Source organism: Rhododendron vialii, chromosome 1a (assembly GCF_030253575.1).
Source record: "Rhododendron vialii isolate Sample 1 chromosome 1a, ASM3025357v1".
Taxonomy (NCBI): domain Eukaryota; kingdom Viridiplantae; phylum Streptophyta; class Magnoliopsida; order Ericales; family Ericaceae; genus Rhododendron; species Rhododendron vialii.
In genome coordinates, this window is record NC_080557.1 from 41,767,432 (window position 1) to 41,781,251 (window position 13,820).

At 37.2% G+C, this 13,820-nt stretch overlaps 1 protein-coding gene across 1 annotated transcript; it reads left to right on the forward strand.

The window, feature by feature from the left end:
* The first annotated feature begins 5,652 nt into the window (after window positions 1-5,652).
* On the forward strand, window positions 5,653-7,283 carry LOC131319052 (uncharacterized). The gene has a single exon (XM_058349159.1). It carries the CDS (start codon window positions 6,050-6,052, stop codon window positions 6,773-6,775), a length of 726 nt encoding a protein of 241 aa, XP_058205142.1. The 5' UTR covers window positions 5,653-6,049; the 3' UTR covers window positions 6,776-7,283.
* Window positions 7,284-13,820: the final 6,537 nt, after the last annotated feature.

A 13,820-nucleotide genomic window follows, 5' to 3' on the forward strand; every position in this document is an offset into this window, starting at 1 on the left:
TTGCATGGTTTTTGATTGTCGAGTACATTAATTTATAGAGATAGTGTAGAGAGTCAAAACAGAAGAGAGAGAGAGAGAGAGAGAGAGAGAGAGAGGATTGACATGCGTATTGTTTTTGGCGCTGAACAAACTCTGAAAACATGGAGGGTAGCGGCCGGAGTGAGTTTTTGGCATGCAGTGGAGATGAAAAGACGACAATAGGCTTGTGAAGTTTGAGGATATGGGAGGTTATTTTAATATCGGGAATGACAGATGTGGAAGTAGGCCAGGGGGTGGGAGTACTAGGGGTAGGGGTAGAATGGGGAAAAAAGGGGAAAAAGACAGGCGGTTGGTTAGTAAGGTGTAGGTAGGGCGGGGCTATGGGGGGCTTTGGGAATTGAAGTGTGGGAGCAGATAGTGGGGCAAGAGAAGTTTTAAGGGACGAGGTGAACCTTTTGTGATCATGGCGGGGTTGGGAATTGAACTCGATAACAAGAGGTTAATTTGGCCGAGAGAGAGAGAGAGAGAGAGAGAGAGATATGAAACAAGTCCCATATGTTTGAGAAATGTTTGATGCGAATTGTATTGACAGTAATTTTTTGAAGGCCGAAATTATTAGTGAGACAATATTGTTATAACGATCCCTTGACAGAATTCATACGTTCGGCCAAAAAATCAATTTCTTTATTTATCTCTCATCGCTACCTATACCTTAATATTTTTTTATTTTGATCTGACCTATACCTTAATTTCATTCCTTCAATCCTCCTCGACTCATAACGGGTATCGGTATCAAATAAGGCTGAGTTATAGATTCTTAAAATGAGTAACAATCCTATTTCATGAGGTCAAGTTAATTTAGGATCTCAAAGTACTATTACTATACATGGTTAATGAGTCATTATATACAAGAAAATTTTTCGGTACCGGATGGGTATCATGTGGTACCCGTTCAGCGCATCCGAGCCGTCCATTGCGTTTTTTAATGGCTTAGATTTGGAAAGAGAAAAAAGAGAGAGAAAGTTTTGAGGTGAGAGGAGATAAATGATTTCAATCCGAACCCGTCTAAAAATATACTCCCTCCGTCCCAATTTTGTTTGTCCAATTGTCGAAATACGTGTCTTTCAAAAATATTCTTATATGTTACATTTTATAATATTTTTTATGATTTTGAAGATTTTGTATAATAAAACTAATTGAGATTTATCAAATAAGATCCATGTTGCATATTAAAAACATTACGAATTGAAAATTATAGCCAATTCTTTAAGATGTTAAACGCTATCAAAAAGTCAAAAAGTAGACAAACAAATCGGAACGGAGAGAGTATTATACGGTCCAAATATGTCGAACGGATACCACGTGGATTATAGATATCCGGCACCGAATAAGTACAAGTTTTGTTTTTGGATGCACAAAGTTGCAGACTTCAGGTGCTGCGCGCGTGCCGCCTCGAAAGCATTCCACAACGACTCAGCCTATCCTGGCTCCAGCTTTTATTGCATCTCAGCCGGTGAAAGATTTTAGTTGCAGTAATTAGTACAACTACTGAATTACACTCACTAAGAATTTGGCCATGGTTTACGGGTGAGGAGATGCATTATTATCGAAGGGAAATGATGCTTTGTAGCGCACCCAAAAGTTGGTGACAATGTACTTTTCCTTCTTTTTTTGTTTGGGGGGGGGGGGGTTGTTTTTTTTTTTATTTATTTATTTATATATTTCACTTGTTTAGACCAATTCACGGGCAACTCGACTAATTAATTCCGAAGGCTCAATGTCACTGTCAATTTTTGAGTAGCCCAATTAAAACCGAAAAAAAAAACTCGACGGGGACTGGCTTTGAAAGAGATTATGGATAACACCTGAGATAGGAGTGTTGTTATTAACACTAGCATCTATTACTCCTATGATTTACGGAGAGGCAAAGCAGATTTTCAAAATAAGCATTGACAAAATTTACTTCTAATTAACGTTGTTCTTGTTCTATGAAAATAAATGCATCCTGCTAGAAAAATGAATCATAATGAAGTATTGTACTCAACAAAATGAGTCGTAAATCGATTTGAGTAAAAATATGGGCATAGCTTGCCGACACAATTTATTAGTCGTTTTTATCATGGTTTTAAATTAAGAACTGAAATCTTCGTCATGTATCAATTGACCTTTTTGACAATTAATCACATTTGTTAAAACTACAATCATTAATAGTTTTTAACAATAGTTTATAAACGTGATTAAAAAATAGGGAGAAATAATTACCGTCCAATAGATCACAATTTTAAAACCATGATAAAATGCAAAAGATCACAAGTGGTTATTGTGATCTTTTTACTTTTTATATAAAGTTAGTATGTTGTTCCAATCTAATTGTTCTTTTTGAGAGTTCGTATAACTTTTCAATTAATTATATCTTGTAATTTGTAATATTTTATGTGAATTCAAAAATATTGTATTATAGAACTAATTGAGATCTATCAAATAAGATCCATATTCGATATGAAATTTATTATGGATTTAAAAATATAACTTATTTTTTAGCCGGTTAAAATAGAACGAAAGACAATTAAATTGGGACGAATGGAGTAAGTTACCGCAAAGGTCAGTATGTTCATTACTACAAAGGATCGATCGTTGTCTAATCGGTTCGAACTAATAATCTCACATCCCTTAACACTCTAATCCAAGGAGATAGGACCTTTGGGCTGAAGCCCATGATCTAAATCCACTTACGTCACAAGTGTGAGTCTTACATTTTTATGGGCCTCCAACCCTTTGACTGCTATCATGGGCCCGGCCCCGTTAGGTTTAGATTTTAAGAGAATTTTTTTTAAAGTAATGATCAGTGAAGAGAGATAGATAAAAAAAATTATTAAAGACCGTGTCCCAAGAATTTTAAGATCCCAAAATAAACAAGGCCACACCGCGCATGTCTGCTGATGTTTCGTTTGTTATGAATATGGTTATGTTCTCATCATAAAGACGATAATTTTCAAGAAGTACAGACACAAATATGAACAAACATAACAAAATGCATAACAATGTTAATTCTCTTGCAAATAATAAGAACTCGTAGAGGTAGAGCTATGATAACAAAATGTATATTTCAAAAAAGGAAGTTGTTAATGCCACGGGGCAATTTGTTCCTGCCACGTACATTAATTACATAGAATAGTAAAATGACTCAATTGCCCTCCCAGCAATCAAAATTGTAGTACTACTTTTGAGAAGTTGGTAATTCAGTTTTTTTTTTTATCGTATCAACTTGGTTCTATAGGTGACAGATTTTGGTTGGAGTCCTGCTATTGGAACCGAAGTGTGGGGTATCGAAAATGTACAACGGTTTATGGGTCCACTTTTGGATCACATACAAGTAATTTGATCCGTTAATTAATTTTAAAATAATTTTTCGAGTCCTTTCAAAATATCAGCTCAATTGGATATGTATAAGTAGTTGATCCAAATTTCAAGTTGTAATTTAGCATTTAGGATCGTAAAATCTGAATGAGAAATTAAAAGATTAGATCAAGCACTTATAGATATCTAACTGAGCTGATTTTTTTTTTATACGCCACTCAAAAAGTTATTGTGGGACCAAAAAATGGGCCCATGGTTGGATCTTGTGATAGTGGAGTATCAAATAGATTAGGAATGGAAAAGATATAAAGAGGATTTGTGGAACAAAATGTCCCGTAACAGCTCCCTTCAAAAAATACACGACGCGATTATACATCTTTCGCATGCTATTAACCATTATAGTAACCATTATAGAAAGAGAAGAAAAAATTGGGAAAACACCAAAGAGGAAATAATTATAAATCGGGAACCAAAATCTTATGAACAATCGTAGTTGAATTTATTTCCTAATTATCCAACCGCTAGTAGTTGGTTTTCCACCGTTGATTGGCGTGATTCGTACCTAGATACGGAGTATCAAGGATCAGAAAAATCAACTTTAAACTTTCCATTTGGAGTAAAAAAACATTGACATCAATATTTTGGTTTCCATTTTGTCACGTCAATCATGTGGGTCATTTATATGACACTTCATATTATGTGTTTGGCTCATATCACTTTTTGTTTTTTCAATCTCGGAAATCGATACAAATAATTTATTGAGACAATAGCAGATGTTACTGTCTTTTGCTTGGAATCTCGGCAAGTAGGCGATGCGATTGGTCTCTCTCAAGACTAATCGAGGTGTACATAAACTGGTACGGACGACTAAGTTATCAAAAGCCATGATTTCAGGTATTTGTTTTCTACTTCATGTTTAGTCTCTCTCTCTCTCTCTCTCTCTCTCTCTCTCTCTCTCTCTCTCCTGTTTCCTGTCAAAAGAATAATAGTCGTAGTTTTTCCATGGTTATTTTCCGTATAGACTGGTTATAAACTTATAGCTTGACCACCGCCATTATCTAATTACTAATAATTTCAGATTCGTGTATCTTGTTCCAAAAGGTGTTCTATTTAGGGTTTTCGTCAAGAACAAATAAACAAATATCCGTCTTGGTCGGTTTTCTTTGCCGTGAATATTTTTTCCCTGCTTATGTACATTCGTCTTTGTTTTGGACACGATATAAAATTGCAATATCGCCCAGCCTCTGACCGCAGGCTAGCACGTAGGAGAAATTTTTGGGTGCTGAGAGGGTACCACACACATGGTATCCCGTCGTCTAAACGTGTTTTGGACGGTCCGGATTTTAGAGAGAGAGAGGTAAGGTGAGGAGAGAGAGAAGAAATAAATCTGTGCGTTCCAAAACACGTTTGGACGGCTGGAATTGCCGAAAGGTACTGCCATATGATACCTGCTCGGCAACCAAAAATTTCTCACACGATGGAGTCAGATTTCAACCAGATGTGTTTTGAGACTTTTGAGCTAATTTCCTTTCTTTTTATATTTCCTCTACATTAGGCAGCAATATTACGGACACATACGAGCATGCATAAATATGTCAGGAAGCGTCCACACATGAGTCCCACACAAAGAATGCGGAGCCAATGCACATTGGACTCTGTTTTAAAAAAAAAAAAAAAAAAAAAAAACATTGGAGATACACTGTGTCTCAATCTATGCATAAAAATCTTTACATTAAAAGGTTGTAGACTTATGGAAGACACGAACCCTTCACTTCTAGTCTAGTAAATAATAAGAATCACGGTGCTCTTTTTTCACCCACTTAAACATTATACATATTCATTTTTCTGGGTTAATTCGTTTTCAAAGACTTTTAAAAATTTTAAAAATTTCATGCACAAAGTCAATTTCTCCAATGGGCTGTGGCACAAACACTAACCAGAAACCGCACTGGTACGTAGCTAATTTTTCGAATGCTTTGCTTAAGAACTTACAAACGAATATCTCACATCGTTAGACTCCTCCGCATAGACTTCACGCGAGATGAACAACGTCACCAAAGTAACACTTGGCAGTTCAGCCAGAGGTCCAAATCGCCGTCGTGAGACTGACGTTTTATTTTAAATCTTTTCGACAGTAATTTTTTTAAATTTTTGTGGGGCCGTGAGTGTTCTCCATATTTCAATTGTCAAACCCGATTAATTAACACATTTATCAATTCTTAACCAGTGTGACCTTTGCTGTTAAAGATAAACACAGTGACCTTTGACAAGGAGGGATGAGCTCCCAACTTTTTTTGCCTTATAAAATACTGTGGGGCCATGAACTGTTTGAAACCACTGAATACTTGTATCTATCTATCTATCTGGAAAGAATTCAGGAGCAGAGGGGACTTTCTGGGTTTTTTTCCCAGTAAAAATCTCTTCTTTTTTAGCAATATTTTCCCTTTTCAATTCGAGTTGGTTGAGAAAGAGGGGTCCCTCCTGGATTTCTTGTAGCTCTGGGTATCATTTCAGCTTCACTCTGAAGAAACCCACGACTGTTCTTCGTCAGATTTGAGTGACACTTGTGTCAATCACAGGTCTCGATTTCCGCAACAAACATTCCTTAGTGTCATTCGAGATTTCCCGCGAAATGGGTTCGAGACTGTGACAGTTTCTTCGTCGCTAATTTTCTTCATCGGATTTCGAACTGAGATTTTTCTCGGCGGGAAAGATGTTATCTTTTGGCAGTTTAGGAATTGGTCTGAGTCTCGTTTTCGGTTTCGTTTTCCTAGGCGTCGTCGCAGAGATTTACCACTTGGTGCGGCGGAGGAAGGAGGACAGAAACAACGTCAGAAGAGGAGGGAAAGAGATTTCCACTCTGTTTTGCTGTAAGAATCCAAATTCCGTCGAAACAGCCGATTCTTTGAAGAACCCAGATCCCAAAGGCCCCGAACCAGACCTCGAATCGGGCACGAAAGGCTTCGGTGAAGAAGAAAGTGTGGAGTCAGAACTCAAGAGGCTTCACAATCTCTGCGGGCCCCCAAGGTTTCTCTTCACAATCAAAGAAGAAACCAAGGAAGACTTGGAGTCAGATGATGGGAAATCGAGAGGAGGAGAGAGAAGCAGAAAAGGGTCTAGGACTAGGAGCCTCGGCGACCTTGTTTTTGCTATCGACACGCCCGTCAGTCTCACCCCGTTGGCCTCGCCAAAGGGTAGTTACCAGTTCGAGTCTTACGAAGTCCATGGGTTGAATCCTCTGTTTGAATCGTTCTCGGAGGCGGATTTCGATAGTCTGAGGTCTTCACCGCCTCCGACGATGAAGTTCTTGAGGGATGCTGAGGAGAAACTGATGAGAAGGTTGATTGAAGAAGCAGAGAAGAGGGCTAAAGAGGAGAGAGATGGTTCTTTCATTAGGATTATTGCGGGGAAAAACAGAGAAACAGAGCAGCATCAGTAGTTTCCACAGGTACGTCCACTAGCTTAAATCTTCAGCACGAGACCACTTGCGCTTAAGCTGACCCGCTGTCAGAAAAAAAATTAAAAGAGGTCAATTGCTGGCAAAGTACTCCAGCTTACAGCATTTGATCCTCATGGATTTTTACAAGATTTGTTTTTTTTTTTTTCTTTCTTCCCTTGGGTACTTTGTAGTTTGTACATTTACATATGAGTCCTTCTACTACCACACTCATTCACACACCCAATTACATACCTACATTCATAATAAAGGTAGAGCCCGCACACACTACACACCTAGTGTGTATGAGCCACACCCTTATTATGAGTAGGGATATGTAAATGAGTGTGGTGTTAGAATTATTGTTTACAAATTGGGAAGTCTGTGTTTCAACTTTCAACTTTTTAATATTGAATAGACTTGGGGTAAATATTGCAATGTTTAGTCAGCCAAATACTTGGGCAAACCTACCTTAATTTTTTTTAAGGAAAATTTGTGTTCTTTGCTATTTTTTTTTGTTGTTGTTGTGATGTTATGTTCTACTGAGTGGCTTGTGGGTACACTCGTCTTTTTCTTTTTCTTTTTTCATCCCATCAAGCCTAAGGTATCATGTATCAATAATTTGTTTTGTGAATCCTTTTTCGTATTTCACAGAGTATACCGACTAATCTTGATGATCAATCTTATCGTGCGTGCGGATCAAAAAAAAAAAAATCTTATCGTGCACTAGTAGGGGGGCAATTGAAGCTTGCATTAACGAACCAAACACGTGAATTGATTGAACGGAGATTATAATTTAAATGTTCTGATGTATTGGTTATCAGTTGGTTATATCATGACACCAATTCCTACCCAGGGATTAATTTGTTTTGCAATTGAATTATTCTTTACTACTCTTTGTCAAGTGTCAGGTCACATAATCATCGCGTATGATTCCGTTCTTGCCCTCAATTTTTGCTTTAAGTTTCCGATCCCAATTCTGGCTCTCGTGAATTTTAATACATGAGATGTTTTCATAATGATTTTATACCCTCGCCCCCGCAACTTCACTCACTTACGCACCCGCGCTTGGTGACATGGTCATGAGGGTTCTGCGGCTATTCATTTGCTCTTTTTAAATGTTCCAGTTTCGGACATGTGCTGCTCTTCTTCAGTTTGATCTACCTTGAGCTTCTAGTATCTTAACCCTGCTTCAAATTAAGTTCTTGGGCTATTTTGTTTGAAATCAGAAGGGTAGACTAAGTTTTGCACCAATCTAGAGAAGAGTAGAATAATGGGAAAATGACGGCCAATGACATGTTTTGATAATTAATACTCATTTAAGGACATTTTTAGCATTAACAATTGTTTTTAGCATGTCCTTGAAGGGTATTAATTATCAAAACACGTCTTGGACCGTCATTTTTTCTAGAATAATTTTACCAAACCAGAACAATATGACCTGATATTTTGGCGGCCTAAAGCAAACTTAAAAAACGTGGAGCTCTTATCGTATATCACAAGCAAAACGACAAAAAGATAGGACTTCAAAAACAACGATTATAAGTATCCAACAAGATAGAATTCTAATAATCATACATACATCATGACAAAAAGTTGCAGCAATTCAGGAGCAAAATTATTTTTTTGGGTATAAAATTGGACTATCTTATTGATGGGCTCAGTTTTAGTGGATCTTAATTTTCTATACCTATAGTAAAGGTACATACTATATAATTTTGGGGCCCTCGTTTTAAAATTTTTTTGAAGCCTAAAACGATGCTCGCTTCTTCTCAGGGCCGGCACTAACAATATGAGCTCGCATTTCGAATTTTAAGCTAAGAAAGCTGAAAGAAGAGTTCTACCAAACAGGGCGGCTCCAAAATCCAATCCATTGATCGGTTGGTTGTAGTGCTGATGCATTTATTAATACTCATTGTTATGCTTCCATCACAGAGTGGGTTTGGTTTATCTTCTTCCACACATATCGAACTATTTATCCATGTGCAAAAGTAGGTGGAGAAAGATAAAAAATTGCACACACGGCTGTGGTCTATTTTTCGTGCTATTCAAGTTATAAAATAGCATAGTATTTAGCTCCGTTTTGCTAAGAAAAATAAGTATTTATTTGAATTAAAAGGGATATATTGTGAAAGAATGACCAGTCTCGTAAAATGAGAAATGAGTACTTACAAAATAAGAAACTTAGCTATTTTTTTGCTAAACTTTGCACTACAAAGTACACATTGTTGTAGGAACATATATATCACGTTAGAAGTGAGTGATAATCACTTTAAAGGCTTTGTTTGGTTGGGAATTTAGTTTAGTTTAGTTTTGGTAGTAGGTGGAGAGAGAAATATGGTAATGATTGGAGAAAGATAGAGAGAGATGAGAAAATAATAATTGAAAAAATAGGGTAATGATTGGAAAAAAAAAAAGGATAATAATTGAAAAACTAAACTAAATTGTGAACCGAACACAACCAAAAGAGTTTAAATTCTGCCCGTTGGTGGTAAAAACTATGGGTTTTCTGCCACCACCGTTGTGGGTCATCGTACATTTATTTTTACAATTTGATTCGTTCATTTTGTAAGGCACGTAGAGTAAAGTTTTCACACAAAAATCAACTTGATCAGACATCGATAGATATATCAGAAATCGAATTTTGATTGAAAAAATGGATGAACCTGAAAACTCTGACAATTATTGAGGGTTTCCTACAATCTAGCTGAAAAATAGAGAAAGCTATACGGCAACATGCGTTGAAGAAATGGGTTAATTAAAGACTTCTCAAATAATCTACTTATACCTAATCTTTTGAAAAAAAAATTAGACCAGCCAGCTATTTTGTTGTAGTGGTTACATAATCTACTAGGCGAGCTTTACAAGATGAATGGATCAGTTCATTTAGGCGGTTCTAATACCGACTCAGATAACGGTCAGCTGCACGGTGCAATTAGAAGGAACAAATTTGGATTTAATTTGCAAGGGATTTAATAGTGGGTTTTGACAGTTTCAGATTTTTCTGGACGGCCCGGTCCAAGGGTTGATATAGACGCTGGAAAAGCCCAGCCCAACTTCATATCTAGGCCCAATGGAATCTTGTGGATATGGATTGTGGGTTTCTTCCAAATTGCTGTGTTTTCTAGAATTAAAGGAGAATTTTTTTTTAATCTCATTCACAAAACCCTCCCTCTCCAACTTTAGCTTCAAATTTGAAGGTTTCAATTCTTTTCAAGGCTTTGTTTTCAACTTGTTACTTTTTCAGAACGAAAAATAATAAGTAATAATTTGAAGTTTCCTTTCTAGAATTGAAAGAGTCATGCCAAATTTACGTTGGATTTGACCTTTCAAATGGCAGTAAAAAGACCCGTCGTTACTTTGTCCCGTGAAATTTGAAGGATCCCGTTGAAGCTGCTCTAATATCTGTGTTTGTAAGGTGTTTAATTATTGGGCTTACAAGGTGAAGTGGTTAAATTGGAGTGTGTAAGTTTGTTAATGGAGATAAAGAGGACATCAAGTGTTGCTTGAGCTTAACAAAACATCATGATGATCAAGTGGTCTAGCCTTGTTCTGCTAACTAAAATAAGTATTTATTTTTTAAAATTAAAAGTAATATATTATAAGAGAATGATTTATCTCGTAAAAAAGAAATACATACTTAAGAAAATAAGGACTTTAGCGGAACGGATTATCTATAGCCTAGAAATCCTTGTCCAAATTGAGATGAGTGGGCCGTAAGTGTTCTATATATGTCCAAACAATATTAATTGCTAGGTGGGGGGATTATTTGGCCCATGCCAAGTATGGAAAAAGTTGTCTAGGTAGTGCCGCAGTGGGCGACGAAAAATTATTTGGTCGTGTTCGGGTACCACGTGGCACGGAATATGTTCTCATAAAGGGTGGGGAAAAAGTCTTGGATGACGTGGCTGAATGTAATTATCGAAAGTACGTAATACGTATTACAGTAACTTCTATCTTTTTCATGAAAAAAATGAGATGGGCCTTTTTGAATGGTAAAATAAGTACAAATAAGTTCTGGAATTTTGCGATCGAGAATGGCTATGTAGTTTTAGGGCCAGTTTGGTTGCACTAGTTGATTTTCTATAGGACCTTTCCCTTTCTTTACAAAATTTCAGGCAAACCCAATACTACTTAAAGATGTTATGGGACGTGAGCAACGAATTAACATACATGACTTAGTAATTTTTAGATTCTTAACTAGTAAGAGTTGATTAGGTTTGACGAATTATAAAAAAAAGAAAGAGAGAGAGCTTGTTTGTAGGACTTGTACTGCACTTATTGAATTCTCCAACAAGGGGTGCCCTAAGAATGCAGCTTTAATTGCATGCCTTTGCTACGCGGTGATATGACATGTCATGACGATAGCTTAAATGGTAACAGGAATGAGCTTTAAACTCGAACATTATGAGTTTGAAATCTAACAATCTCTTGGGACCAGGTTGCAAGAAAGAAATCTCTTGTACGTAGATTCCCAAATATTTCAGGCGTGGATGGCATGCTTTTGACCTGAGTAGGAAAGAAAATAGTCGAGATACGTGTAAGCTGACCCAAACACCTTTAATTGTCGAAAAAAAGAAGAAAGATAGTACGACATGTCAATTTTGAATGCTGTCTTTTAAGATTTCTCTTTGGAAATGGAGGCTAGGCCGGTGTTAGGTACCTTTGGTGGCCTGGCCTGGCCCTTGTTCTTCCACAATTGTACTCACACTAGCTTTAATTTGCTTTGTTGGCCATAATAAAAAAGTGATCGAAAGCTCATGGAATGGACGTATATCACGAGTACCAAACTAGAATTTTTTTTTGCATAGTATTTTAAAGTGTAAAAATCATTCACTTTAATGTGATACTCACTTGACCACATCTAGCTACGATCAAATTCACATTCATATATGCTATTGTCATGATATACATAATGTTGACATGACGACAAATCTGTGCATGAAAGAAAGGGGTCTACAAAGACATTTGTTTTTGAGAGAGAGAGAGAGAGAGAGAGGTGGTTGTACATGAATGCATGTTTCTAAAGCTGCAATGCATGTTTCCTTTCCAACTATGCATTTCTCTTCATGAGAGAGAGAGAGAGAGAGAGAGTTGCTTTTTAGCATGAAAATGAGAGCAAAAAAGCCGTGATTGTCTGTCAAAGCTATACGCAGGGAATTAGATTCCAACTCCACCAACCTTAGCTTCAATAGCGAACACATTCGGAGTAGTAGTAGTATTAATTAAAGCTTCCTATAGTTTCATTTCATGAGTATTAAACAAGTGAAAACACATCGATCCAAAATATATAAGTACTAAAGGAACAATTTTGTTTATGTTTTATTTTTCGATGGGTATAGTTATTATTAGTTGTACATTAGATAATTTTAGTGTTAATACTCCTATATATATAGCCACTGAAATTGTGGGATCAATTAATTATCATGCAAGGAAGAACGTGTTCCGCCTCATACTTTGCTGCCAAAAAACGGCTGGTGTTGTCACGACGTGTGGGCAATTAGTAGATTAGGCCTAAAAAAATTTGTGTAGTGGAGTCAGTACGTAGAAACAGACAATTTTTTTTTGTTTTTTTGTAACTAGTGTCTAAGTCAGCTTGCACACGACATATGCCTCATTACTGCGGATAAGAATTAGGTAAAAAAGAAAATCAGTTACAACAATAGTACTATTTCCCAATACGGTGTGGTTAGTACAAGTTAGGGGAACTAGTTCCATGAAGGCCAAAGGGTGCAACCGTGCAAGGTGGTGGTCCTGGTGGAAAGTGGAAACATGCATGGATTTATGCTTTAATGTCCAGCCGCCCTCTTTTTTTTTTTTTGTCACTCGATAGATGTATAGTCTATTCCTAAGAAAATGGAGAAATGGTAACGCTAAGCAGCATACTGACATAAGGGTGGGGCAAGCCCAAATTAAAGGGCATCAACCACTTCACCAACCACTCGTGCTCTTAATAAGAATCGAACTCTGATATTTTGTTTGAAAGAGGTGAGGAAATGTCATTGACTTACGAGCCATTGGCCGACCGCCCCTAGCTTGATAACATGTGCATTAGGACCAGTAAGTAAAGGTACAATAATTAACATTAACTGGCAACAAGAAATCCCGACCGTGAGAATCTGACTATAAAGATTAGATCAGGCCAACGGTGTCTATCTATACTATAGCCTGCCTTTGTGTCTCTCTCTACCTCTCAAGGTTTCGGGGCCCTCCATTACATGGGTTTCATCAGAGCACATGACTCTTCCAGATTCGTAGGAGTATTTTTCAGTACCCATTGCGCATGGTGAAACCTACAGTACTTGTGAATTGTGATCAACTTGAGACCTCGATTAATTTAAAAAGACAAAGAACTTGGCATATCTGAATGTTTAGATTGATCGAGCTAGCATCTCCAACAATTAATATTTGATTCAGGCGCGCGGTGGGTTTGCTGTTTTTAGTACTGTTCGATTTGCGACTTGCGACTTGCGAGGGTGGGTTGCGGTGGTTAGGGACGGGGAAGAGAGAGGGGTGACAATCGCGGTCGTGGGTTGCTGAGGAAGGAGAGCCTCGGAGGCAGAAGGGCTCTCCTGGGAAGAGAGAAATGGAAGGGATCATTTCTTATTTCACGTTTATTTGTTTCACCTAGTAATTTCTCTCTTCAAGTTTTAATTAAAAAAAATTGAGTTGAAATCTTAATTATTACTACAATAATTGCCTACGTAAATTGGTGTGTGAAATTACTCTTCTACCCTTTCTAAAAAAACAAAAAACAAATTCTTACTACAAGTTACAATCACTAGTGTTCTAGTCAAATCTCCACAAAAGAGGGGAGAAAGAGAAGGTGAGGATTCCTGTGAAAACAAACAGAAAATGGGTGGGTCTTATCAGTTCTTATGGGATCGGGTCATGCGAACTTTTGCTTCCGATTTATTTAATTGGGGCCTTTGCGAGTAGGCGGTGGAATTGAGCACCCAGAAGTAGTCGAGGTATGTGAAAACTAACTCGGACACCTAAATTATTAAAAAATATATATACAAGAAATGGGTTGGACCAATTTTGCCTA